The following is a 12,760-nucleotide window of genomic DNA, read 5'->3' on the forward strand; positions in this document are numbered from 1 at the left end:
GACAAAAGTGAAAAAAAAAAGAGTTAACTAATAGAAATAGTTTGACGTCTATAGCCGTCAATGGCAGTGAATGAGTTAAGGAGACATAGAAGAGAAGAAGATTGCTAACCAGCTAATTGGGCCAATTGAGACATTTTTACTGTGTTGTCTACTCACTTTTGTTGCCAACCGTATAGACATCAATGGCCATATGCCGACTGACATTGACCTTATGTCATTCCTTCAGCGTTGTTCCATTACAAGGAATAATATATTACCCACAGTAATAAATATAAAATGTGCATTTTTGTGCATTCGTTTAAAACTAACAATACTTGTTTGGCTCACGTAGTTTAGTTGACATAATATGCCATTGTCCTCTTTCCATTTGGCTTTGGAATCCAACATTTATAACCGTTAATCCGCTGAGAGCCACTTGAGGGAGCAATGGAATGTCAGCACAGATCTCCAACATGTTGAAAAATGCACAAATGCCTACCGGTAGTATCTGGAAATGTTTGATTTTCTGGTGATGGCACAACGTGAGCACAAAAGCCTTGGGGTTGCTCTGGCTGACTCGGAGCAGAAACAAGCTGGAAATAACAGACAGACGTTCAGCTTCATAGTTTGAGCGCGGCGAGCGGAAGTGATGATTTTCGTGAAATTACCCATCGACTTGACCCTGTTGGTGGATGATGCGATGGGATTCTTCTCGGGTTATTCTGCCGTGGAACCACAGCTGGGCTATGTGGATGACTGAAGACAATATTTGTCATTCCAATAAAAACATTGAATGTGCATTGTTGTGCGTGCGAGCTTACCCGAGTTGAGCGAAGAGTGATGCAACGGACTGTGGGAGCCTAAGATGTTCATTCGGTGATTCCTCTTCTGAGTCAGATGTCACATACAAATAAAAACAACAGGATTCGTTATGATTCAGTGGAAACAACCGCTGCACACCAAATGGGAAGAAACATAAAACACATCTTTGATCAGAAAACTCGAATTAAGATTAAAACATTTTTTTGGGGCTTCCATTTTTACCAGGCGGTTTTTGTTAAAGGTGAAGGTCAAGTCACACACCTGACTCATATGATTGGTGATGGTACACCCTGCTTTAGGTGTGCTCATGATTTCTTTATTATTGCAATCCCTTCATACTATTTTTAACTACGTTGAGCAAAAAAAAAAAAAAGAAGAAGAAAAAAAGAAAGTGGTCGGATGGATATGTGCAATAGGAATTCACATGTATAACGGAACGTATGGTGTTCCACAGGGTTCAATTCTGGGGCCTCTGCTGTTTTCATTGTATCTGCTGCCCCTGGGGTTCCATCTGAACTCATTGGCTTCCCAATACGTATAAAAATGTTCTATTATGAATATTGCAGTGGTCCCAAAATCTTATTTATTTTGGTAGGAATGGTAGTTATTACAAAAACGGCCAGCAGGTGGCAGCAGAGTATAACAGATCAACCAAGGCCATGTTGGAAAAAAGCTTTCCCAAGCGTACAGATTTGTGAATAATTAATCACATCTTAGAATTTTGATTAATCACAATTAATTGCTTAATTAAAAAGTTTTTTTTAATCAAATTTTTTTTTTTACACCAAATTTGAAAAGCACCTTTTGTGTTAATTCTTTTGCCATTTAATGTTATGAGGACGTCTTCAACCTTTTTTAATCCACTACACACGCTCATCTTCCTCTTTTTCGAATTAGTTAATGACTTGCATAATTAAAAATGGGGGGAAAAATACCCCAATATTTTGACATGAACAAATATTCTGAATGTCATACGCAAACATTTATTAAATGCTTTACTTTCATGCATGGCTTTATGTTTATATACAGTATATATATATTTGTATTATTATAGCTCAAACATAACCTATGCTAACTTTAACGTAGCCATCCACTGTCAAGCTAAAGGATAATATTAATAGTGTGATTAATCTGCGTTAATACATGATTCATTAATTAGTTAACACTTTAACTTTCACAGCTCTAATTCTAATTGCTGCAAAATGAAAACAGATAGAAATATATTACATCTTTTTTTCCTGATGAAAGAAGAGACTCTAATCTTTCTTTTGGTAGGTTTTATGTTTTTTTATAGCAATAGAACACAATATTCTGTTGGCCTTACAAAATCAGTCAAAATCCAGTAAAACAGCCGGGAGCGAAGGGGATTGCTTCAGTGAAAAAGGCTGGGAGTGATAGAGTTAAGAAAACAGCGGAAGTTGTTTTCAAGTGATTATATATATAAAGATATAAATAAAGATATAAATATAGAGTTCCAGCAAAACTAAAAGAACACTCTTTAAACTTGAAAACTAAAACATTCTGAATAATAATAAAAAAACAAGTTAATTTTTTTATTTTTTATTCTACATTCAGATATATAGGTTTTTCTTTACATTTAGTTTTTACATTAAATTTGTTACATTCGAGTTTTTATTCACATTCAAGTGTTGTGTTTCAGATATTGATGTTGAGGCTATCCTATAGTGAACATGGCAAGAAATCGAGTACCGGCTTGATGTGCAAATACCGGTAATGTGTGCCCACATAGAGGTCGATTAAAGCTACTGAATGTAGAAAATAGAATTTTGAATCACTACTGCCACCAGTGGCCAGAAAATGAAACTGCACTTTCCCTTCTTCACGTACACAACACGCATATGACGTCACATCCGCAGACAGAGGGCTGAAAATTGGAACCCGAAGTTAGGTCAGTACTTAAAAGCAATTGCCTCCCACCACGGAGAACCTGGGTTCAAACCCCGCTTGGACCACATTTGAGTACAATCGATAATTCGATACCAACTGACTATTAGATCAGGAAATGCATTATCATTTCTCTGAAATGATTCAATCCCACTTTCGACATATTGCACACTCAAGTTTTCAATTAAAAATGTTCACATAATTAATTTGTCAATTTCCTTCAAAAGCATTCAACTTCCTGCATTCCCACGCAATTTCGTCTGGTTGAACTACAAAGTGTTATCCAACATCTGCAATTTGATGTAGGATCCAATGTTCCGAGGACGTCGTTTGCGACTCACCCTCCACGCATGTCCCTCCTCCATGGCGGCGCTCTGAGCTTCCACAGGGTTGTCGATGACGCGGCCTATCGTTCCGGAAAAATCCATGGCCACCAGAGAGTTCTCCGACACGCTCCGCTGAAGGTGACGGAAGGGGCACAAACGCGTTGCGGTCAAAATGATGCGTCGGGATGTCAAGGCCATGCAATTAGGTCGTAAGAGTTTGCGGATGTCACATTGAGCTGCTTGTGTTATGCGGTCAACGTACCACGGGTGCTGAGAAGTGTGAAAGCAGGGTTTTTCTTTGCTGGGGAATCTTGTAATTCTGGTACAATAAAATCCCGTACTGTGAAGACAAGAAAAGGCAGTCGTCCTTCTTGATGAGTGCACGTTTAGGAGGGGAGATGTCGTGGCACTTGCCAGGTGGACATATCTGTCGGTCTGCGCTCAACAACTGATCCGCTAACAGTACTTTTCTCACTTTTCATCATAAGCGAGACAAAATGGAATCATTTCTTTCTTACAGCTCTTCTACTTCAATTTGAGTTTCACATAGTTTGCATTTTTTTCTTTCTACTGAGTTATAGAATTCAAGTAATCCAATGCGTGCGTGCTTATTTCTACATCAAGACTTTCTATGGACTGCATTTTATTAGCTTTCTTAAAATTAAAGTCACCATTTTTTTTAGTCACCGTGACTGTCAGGTGAAATGGGCAATTGACTAAATACAAGGGAAATTAACAATCAATCAGCGTATTGCTGTAATATTATTGATGTTTATATATTCTTATTTGGCATTTTGACGACTACTGGCATCAGGCCTTTTTTTTTTTCTTTTTGGATCTTCCGGCCAATAAGAGATCTATTTAAAATAGTTAACTTCAGGAAAAATATTTACATTTTCAGTCATTTTTAATTGAGATGCAGTTGACCCTGGGATAAATGAAAATAACTGAAATGTGAAACTTTACATTTGAGTTATTTTGGAAACTTTTTTTTTTTTACTGTTTTTTTAAGTTTACATTTGACTTTTTAAGGCATAATGAATGAATACCTGTGATTTAAAGCAAAGATGTCTATTGTTTAAGATTTGGAAAAAACAACAACAACCTACACTTATCTGAAAAGCTGCTTAATTAAACACATTTCTTTGTATGATTAATGTCCAGCTGGATTTTTGGTGCAGGTTAGGGTTATAAATTAAAAATCTGTTAACTTTTTTTTTTTTTTTTTTTTTTTCAAATGAACTCATTCACTCCCAGCCATTTTCACTGAGGCTACCCCCCCCTTGCTCCCGGCTGTCTTACTAGATTTTGAAAGGCCCACAATATATTGTGTTCTATTGCTATCAAAACATGGAACCTACCAAAATAAGGATTAGAGTCTCTTCTTTCATCAGGATAAAAAGTAGATTTGCATCTGTTTCCGTTTTGCAGCAATTGTCATTAGAATATAGCTAAGCTACACTATTATTCACAAATCTGTTTAAAACAGTGGGGAAAAATAGTTTTTTGCAACATGGCCCTGGTTGATCTCTTATATTTATACTCTGCTGCCACCTGCTGGCCGTTTTTGTAAGAACTACAATTGCTTCAACCGTTCTCTTCAGTTGAGAGGCTGCATCAAAGACTTTTGTATGCTCTAGCATAAAAAAAACAAACAAACACATAAATACGTTTTTGGGACATTGGTAGTATTTACACGAGAACATATTTAAAAAAAAATTGGGGGAGCAAATTAGTTAAGTAAATCACAACCTAACGAGGAGGTTTTTGGTCCAAAGCTGAAAACTCTGCTACATAGAACATATAAAATAAAATACATTTGAAATTATTAAGTGCATGTGTGGTTTGGCCTGCTAATATATGCTCTAATAATACCCCCCCCCCCCCCGCACGCACGCGCGCGCGCCCCCCCCCCCCCACACACACACACACACGTACCTTAAACAATCTAAAGGCGGTCATCCAACATGTCCTGCCTTGTTCATCTTCAGCACACAGAATCCGTAAATCCTTCAACTCTCCTCTGCATTTATTGGGCTGTAGAAGAACACACAGATTTAGAACAGTAGTTCAAATGTAAAAAAAAAAAAAAAAAAAAAAAAATCACAAGACAAACAGAGCCCAGTAAAATCTGTTGTTCGTCTGATGTGGTATAAAAGCAATTAAAAAGCATTTTCAAGATGAAGAGTCACGTGCAACAGAATCTTATAAATGTATGCATGGCAGCGAAGGAGAGTTCAAGCGGAGGTGAATGGTTCCTGCGCTCATAATATTTCACTCCAGCTCCCCTCTGTTATCTGACACTCACCTTGATACAGAACTCGTAGTCTGTGGGTGCGGCGTGCTGCTTTTTGCCCGTGGTGACAGTGAAGATGTTACTGTCTTCAAGGTCTGCCAGTAAATGGAGATGTCTGGGCTCCTGAAGACACAAATAATTCTCTTGTCAGATGACGATAGGCAGAAACCGCCTTCAGTTACACACGTATCGGCGCAGACACAAAAATGTGCTTTGCATCATTATTAGCAGTCAAAATAATCGACTCTGTTTTAACAACAGCAAGAACACACATTCTTCAGTGAAATAGGCGACATCAAAAAGGAGTGAGAACAGACAAAGGTATTTGCGTCACCTTTGAGGTTCCTTTAGTAGAACAGTAAAGTCCTGAGCGCCGGAGGAACATGTAAACTTTCTTCCACGACTTTCGGCCCACCTCCTTTACATACAGATAGCCCTGAATCTCAGGACAACTACTGCTTGCTAGAAAGTTCTGAAAGGAGAGGAAACAGACTGTTATTGTTGTAATTAGTGCTGTCACTATCCAATCACAATCCATTAATCGACTAATCGCATTCATCAGAATTTTGCACTTCGTATTCGTATAGTGATTTGTTGTTCTATGTTACCAGTTCGATCATTGTTTTCCGAAGTAAAAACAGAATTGGCCAATGTCTTATTTTGATTAAACACAGAAATTAATCGGTCCTATTTCATAAAGGACTACAGAAATCAATTACTGTTGAGGATTTGGACAATTTTAAATTGAAAAATGGCTTCCAACGATTACTCGATTATTAACTCATTTGCTCCCAAAAATGTATATACACACGTTCTATTTTAAATATTACCGTGTCCCAAAAACTTATTTATATGTTTTTTATGTTTTTTTTTTATGCTAAAGCTTACAGAAGGTTTTGATGCATCCTCTGAACTGAAGAGAAGGATTGAAGCAATGGTAGTTATTACAAAAACGGCCAGCAGGTGGCAGCTGAGTATAAGAGATCATGTTGCAACAAGTTGTTTTCCCCACAGTTGTAAACAGATTTGTGAATAATGATGAAACTTTAGCTATATTCTAATGCTAATTGCTGCAAAACGGAAACAGATACAAACTTTTTTTTCCTGATGAAAGAAAATACTCTAATCTTTCTTTTGGTAGATTCTATGTTTTTATAGCAATCGAACACAATATTCTGTGGGCCTTGTAAAAACATTCAAAGTCCAGTAAAACAGCCGGGAGTGAAGGGAGTTGCTTCAGTGAAAATGGCTGGGAGTGAATGAGTTAAAATAGTTGTCGATTAATTTGTTAATCGATTACTTGTAGAGTTTGTTAATTTTGACAGTTCTAATTGTAATCTCTTCATACTAACTATTGTCGAGCAAAAAAAGAAAGTCGGACAAATATGTGCAATGTGAATTCACATGTACAACAGAACATATGGTGTTCCACAGGGTTAAATTTTGGGGCCTCTGCTGTTTTCACTATATCTATAGAGAAAGAGAGAAAGAGCGAGAGAGACGGGAGTCAGCGTCCGAACTAATCCATCAGCAACAAATTTCTTGAAAATATTCAGTTTGTTATTTTCCCCCAAAATAACATGAGCTGATTTGTACTTCGCCGAGTGGTGCTGGAAGGCAAATGGTTCCAGAAGCCTCTTCAAAATTGAAAGCACGTCTGCCAACGCGTCAGAAAATTCCAACAATTGAATTTTTAAAAGTGCACCTTTACATGTGATGTTCATTTAAAAAAAAGAAAAGAAACCGAACGCACTTCATAGCATCGCTATGTTGACACGTAGTGAGTCTTGGCAAATATTACAAACACCTGCTTGAGCTCGGAAAGCCTCCACTGGAACGATGCTGAGGATTCCTGACAACTCCGGTTCAGTTCACCACATGGGCTGTCTTTTATTGAGCCGTCTTCATGGAGCATAGCAGAGCAGAGCGTCTATATGATGAGCAGATGACTTAGAAGCTTTCTGTGAGTGGCGTGGATGAACGGATGGTTTCCATTTGCGGTTGGGACTCTGACAGCTCCATTAAACCGCACGGGAAAAAGCGGGACTGCCTTCGTCCATTACGACAACGCTTTCCAAAACAACGTCTTTTGTCCTTTTTCCTTGACTTATCTTTCCTGTCGTGGCCTTGCGTTAATGCAAGCAGCGTGAGCCACGTATGAGTGTGCTCAGTGCAAACACACACACACACACACACTACTTTTGACTGCCTGGTTCCAGCTGTCACACATGTGGGGCCCGCGTTGCGTGTGCCAATACAGTCATGTGTCAACAGAGGATTAACGGTAGTTATTACTGCGGGCGCTGACGAGACACACTGTCTCAGGGTCAGAGGTGAGGTATGCCGATTTGATTTTACAGTGTGTGATGCTGACTTGCAGGTAAGCTCAAATGTGAGGGAAAAGGAGGGTTGACATTATATACCGACCTGTAGGAGCTGTGATGGTGGGATCGGACCATTGGCTTCCTGGCACCAAGCAATCATGTGCTCTGGGAAAAATGTCTGGGAAGAGAGAATCAACAAAGTTGTAAAGCGAATAAAATAGACAAAGAGAGACCCAATTACGTAATTGTAAACTAATCGCACATTATACCTATTCTAAATGTACAATAAAATATATTTTTCAAGTTTTTCATACTCTTGGTAATTAACATAAAAGTGGACAAATATGGTTGTATATTTTAGTTCATTGACACAATCATTTTATTGTAAGGAATTCATAGTTATGGTTGTCGTTAAAAGCAGTGTGACACATTGAGTCATAGATTTGTTTCAAGGTAATTTTTCCTGCCACTAGGTGGCATTAGTCTTTCATGTTGGATGTTGGTCACAGGAACAGTAATTTTTTCTTTTCAAATGCAGAGCAATTTGTATTTGGAACATGACAACTCGACTAGTCACCAGTTCATACAAATGCGCATATATATATATATATATATATATATATATAAATTAAATCACATTTATTGTTGCTAAATTGTGTTATAGTGACTTGTATGTAAAATAAAGTGTGAACAACAACAATTGCATGTTTTTTTTTTAATGGTAGAGCATACAGAAGGCTTTGATGCAGCCTTTGAACTGAAGAGAACGCTTGAAGCAATGGTAGTTATTACAAAAACGACCAGCAAGTGGCAGCAGATTATAAGAGATCAACCAGGGCTATGTTGCAAAAAGCTCTTTTCCTCACTGTTTTAAACAGATTAGTGAATAATGATGAAACTTAGTTATATTCTAATGCTAATCGCTGCAAAATGGAAACTGCTACAAAAAAATTTTTCCTGATGAAAGAGGAGACTCATATTTCTTTTGGTAGGCTCCATGTTTTTATAGCAACAGAACACAATATTCTGTGGGCCTTTTTCAAAATCCAGTAAAATAGTTGCTTCAGTGAAAATGGCTGGGAGTGAACGAGTTAATGACCTGCAAAAACCCTGTGTAATATTTGTCAATTGTATACAATGAAGAGACTTTGAAAACACACTCTTCCATCTCATCCCTGAGGCAAGAACACATTCACTCAAAATATGTCTCATTCGCTTTAAGATGATGTCAAGAAGCTGTTATTTCAACAAGAGGTTGAGACAGACATGGCATGTGAAGAAGTAGTAAGACGGCGTAATTACCAGAGGAGTTCTGAAGAATTCATATTTGGCATAGTTCTTCCTAAAGAGGAATCTACCGTCACTGCTCATGGAAGCCTGGACCTGAACCACCAACTCATGGTCCTCTAGACAGCGCTCTAAGGGGCAGCAGAAACAACTTCACATTACATTTTACATAACCTCTGCTTTTTTTGTTTGGCGGAGGTATTACACATAAACACACAAATGGAAAAACCTGTGCAAATGTAAAGTACACTTGGTGTACATGTGGAAACTTGACAAATTAATTTACATGTTTAACCATTTGAGTCAATATCAACATAAGGTGTCTTTGAGAATTCCCCATCCCCCCCCCCCACACATTTTTCATAAAAAAATTATTTCAGTAGATTAGAAATGCATATGGTTAATCAGATCCCCACACATTTTTAACTGCAAGCAGGCAATGCAAATGCAAACGGCAAAACATGGGAGCTTGCTGACAGGGTGGACATTTTTAGCTAATGTTAGCATTTAATGTATAACTACATATTAAATGCATTCAGTGGATGTTTTGCTATTAGAAATGCATATAGGTCAGCTCCCCACACTCCCCCTCTTCCACTAACTTAATCACAAGCAGACAATGAACATGCAAACAGCAACATATGTGAATTTGCTGACAGAGTGGACGGTTTTGGCTAACATTAGTATTTAATGAGCACATGGTGGACCTTCACTTTGCAACATGTTTCAATTAGCAAGTTGACTTGAGTTCTGTTTAAAGAGGTACATTTGGATTTAATGAAATTATTTTATTTCAATTGATATTTCATGATGACAGGGTGGACATGTTAAACTGGACATAATGAAACCAATGTGTAAATGTTCAACTTGCAATTATTCACAGCTTCAGCCTCCAGTGAAGAAAAGACAAAAAGCTGCTGGTGGTAATGTAAAAAAAAGTTCTTAAAGGGAGCGGTAACCCAAAATGAAATGAAATGAAATTGACACATGCAAAATGTTTAACTCATTTGCTCCCAAATGTTCTATTTTAAATAGTACCATGGTCCCAAAAACTTATATGTATACATTTTTTTGTGTTTGTTTTATTTATGCTAGAGCATACAGAAGGCTTTGATGCAGCATCTGACCCAAAGAGAACTTTTAAAGCAATGGTAGTTAAAAAACAGCCAGCAGATGGCAGCAGAGTATAAGAGATCAATCAGGGCCATGTTGCCAAAAGCTCTTTCCCCCAGTGTTTTAAACAGGTTTGTGAATAATGATAAAACTTAGCTATATTCTAATGCTAATTGCTGCAAAACGGAAACAGTTACAAATATACTTTTTTTCTGATGAAAGAAGAGACTCTAATCTTTCTTTTGGTAGGTTCCATGTTTTAGCAAAAGCAATAGAACACAATATTCTGTGGGCCTTGCAAAATCAGTCCAAATCCAGTAAAACAGTCAGGAGCGAAAGGGGTTGCTTCAGTTAAAATGGCTGGGAGTGAATGAGTTAATAAGAATATTATTATTTTTTTTTTTAAATCAAATAACGCTGTGGACCGCTAAATCATGTATACCATTTCTTAATTAGTATCATTTAACCACTTCAAGTTCTTACACACACTTGTTAGCAGAGTATGTGTGTGACATTCCCAAAAAATCACATGCATCTAATGAACACCCCCCCCCCCCACACACACAAAAGGTCTTAAATGAAGGAAACACATTTTTGAGAGACTTGACACTGTTAATAAGACATCAGAGCTTCATTATTCTGCTATATTTTCACGATGACTGGGTGATTTTGATGAGGACACCAAAGGCACTTTGAAGTGACATTGACCAATTTTTAAAACAGCCGGTCAAAAAATCTCCAGTCCAGGAATTTCCTGTGCGTAGGCACAGTTATGCACATTCCCGTTAGACGACTCACCACTGATTCATTCATTCATTTTCAAGAGAAATAAAAGAGTAAATGTTGTTAATAGAAACGAACAGTGGCTTTCACAGAATGCTGAATCCATAAAAGTAAGAAAAAATGGCATCTGGTTTGAGCCACTTGAGGTCTTCAAACGAGCCGTGACAATACAATCCTGGCTGGCCTGTGGTCAGATGTGGCCAAAAGTGTGTCCTAATTTGAATGTGGTCCGAGGCTCCTGGTGTCGACACGATTTGTGTCCACTGTGACGCTGGCACCAAGCGTGACTCAGTCCATTCCAACAGATGGTCCTCTCAGTGGAACAAATACCCTTCCCAATCGAGTCAATTCTAAAGTTGTAATTTAATTCACTTGAGCAGAACCAATACGGCATATAGAGCAGCTTAACATGATCTTTTCATGGACTCTCTCCGGGAGAACTCTTCGACGGTGTCACGACTCCTCTTTTAAATTTCCATGACATCCTGTGGCCCGTCTGATGAGTCACTCATGTTCGTGACACTGACTCAGCCTGGCAACACTACCTCACTGTCTCGTTCCTTATTAACCTTTCCGAACTGACAAGTGGAGGTCAATGTTACTTCTCAAAAGGCCCGTTTCATCCCATTCATTAATGTATGACTAGTAGGCAGCCATGGACAAGAATAGGACTCTCTGCTCCAACCAAGCATTGTCCGGGGTCGCTCAAAGACCTCTACAGTGGCTCTGTTTCTATTCTGGTCCACCTCCCAGGACTACATCTGCACACATTAGGTAGGCGCAAAGTTGCAAGCACATGCAAACGTGAATCTTGTGAGGCCAACTCATCACACTGAAAAGACGTTTTCATCATTTAGAAATGCGGTGCTTGGAAATAAGCAGTGAACAGAGCAAATTTACATATTCACACTCGTCATGTAGCTCTTGTAGCTCTCTTAACTTGTTCTTGACAAACACTGTGTTCATTAACAATACATTATTATCTATTTTGCCTTTTATATTTTGTATGATCTAAATTACAATATGTGTTTAAATTGCATTACAGTAACCTTATTTAGCTACACACTGGCAACATATTATAATTATATGCTATTCGTGTCGTTTTTGGTTGTGGATACAGAGACCACACTAATCCATTATTTATACAACTAAAAACTTTAACATTTAATGAATTGATGGAGTTTAACTGCCTTAAAATAACGTATAAAGCCCATCATGAAATTTTACCAGTCAATATAAAAATCGAATTAAAAAAAAGGGAAAGTGAGTACAAATTAAGAGGAACAAAAAAAAATTCCAAACCTAAATACCGAACAAAACAAAAAGATGTATTTCAACTCAAGGTGTCAGTTTGTGGAACAATCTGGATTGTAAAACAAAATCTTCTCAGTCTATCCGTATTTTTTTTTTTTTTTATAAAAGCACAATTACTGGAAAAATATATATAGCACAAAGACATGCTGTTGAATTATTTTACAGAATTGTTACATTGAAAGCGTCATGATCCTTCGCTGTTATTCATTTTGTGTTGATTTTTTTGGTTGTTGATCAGGGGCAGATATAAAAAGTTTTTACTCCTTTTTGTCTACTTTTATTATAAAGAGTGAAACAAAAAAAAATGAATGAATGAAATAAATTAGCATAGCTTTTCTAAATAAAGATATTCTGTGTATTTTATGGCCATATTTTGTGATACATATTCCATGGGATGAAAAGTAATTCTAAGCAATTGATCTCAGACTTGAAATATATGTAAAAAAACAACAACAAGATGTCAGTTGGTTCTGCTTAAGTGCAAGTGGCAAAGGCACCAACGATAATAAAACTAAAGCAATGTGACCCAGTAAAACGGGTTTATTCCTATTGTTGGCGCCACTTGACTGAGCTTGACTCAGCACAGATGTGTCTCCACTCCAAGAGAACTG

The 12,760-nt window shown here is 37.6% G+C and overlaps 1 protein-coding gene across 6 annotated transcripts in view; it reads right to left on the reverse strand.

Annotated features, from left to right (window-relative positions):
• grb10b (growth factor receptor-bound protein 10b) overlaps window positions 1-12,760 on the reverse strand; it is a 70,804-nt gene that overhangs the window by 4,016 nt on the left and 54,028 nt on the right. For 3 of the 6 annotated variants that reach the window (XM_086078716.1, XM_086078714.1, XM_086078715.1), the window contains exons 7-16: window positions 8,955-9,070; window positions 7,756-7,830; window positions 5,663-5,800; window positions 5,341-5,451; window positions 4,971-5,069; window positions 3,295-3,372; window positions 3,048-3,164; window positions 801-867; window positions 648-735; window positions 479-572 (exon numbers count right to left, since the gene is read on the reverse strand). In XM_086078716.1, coding sequence (XP_085934842.1) covers window positions 479-572; window positions 648-735; window positions 801-867; window positions 3,048-3,164; window positions 3,295-3,372; window positions 4,971-5,069; window positions 5,341-5,451; window positions 5,663-5,800; window positions 7,756-7,830; window positions 8,955-9,070 — 983 coding nt within the window. The remainder of the gene's footprint in view (window positions 1-478; window positions 573-647; window positions 736-800; window positions 868-3,047; window positions 3,165-3,294; window positions 3,373-4,970; window positions 5,070-5,340; window positions 5,452-5,662; window positions 5,801-7,755; window positions 7,831-8,954; window positions 9,071-12,760) is intronic. The other 3 variants (XM_086078719.1, XM_086078717.1, XM_086078718.1) reach the window with 3 other exon arrangements.

Source organism: Leptonotus elevatus, chromosome 6 (assembly GCF_054856555.1).
Source record: "Leptonotus elevatus isolate MCC_2025b chromosome 6, RoL_Lele_1.0, whole genome shotgun sequence".
Classification (NCBI taxonomy): domain Eukaryota; kingdom Metazoa; phylum Chordata; class Actinopteri; order Syngnathiformes; family Syngnathidae; genus Leptonotus; species Leptonotus elevatus.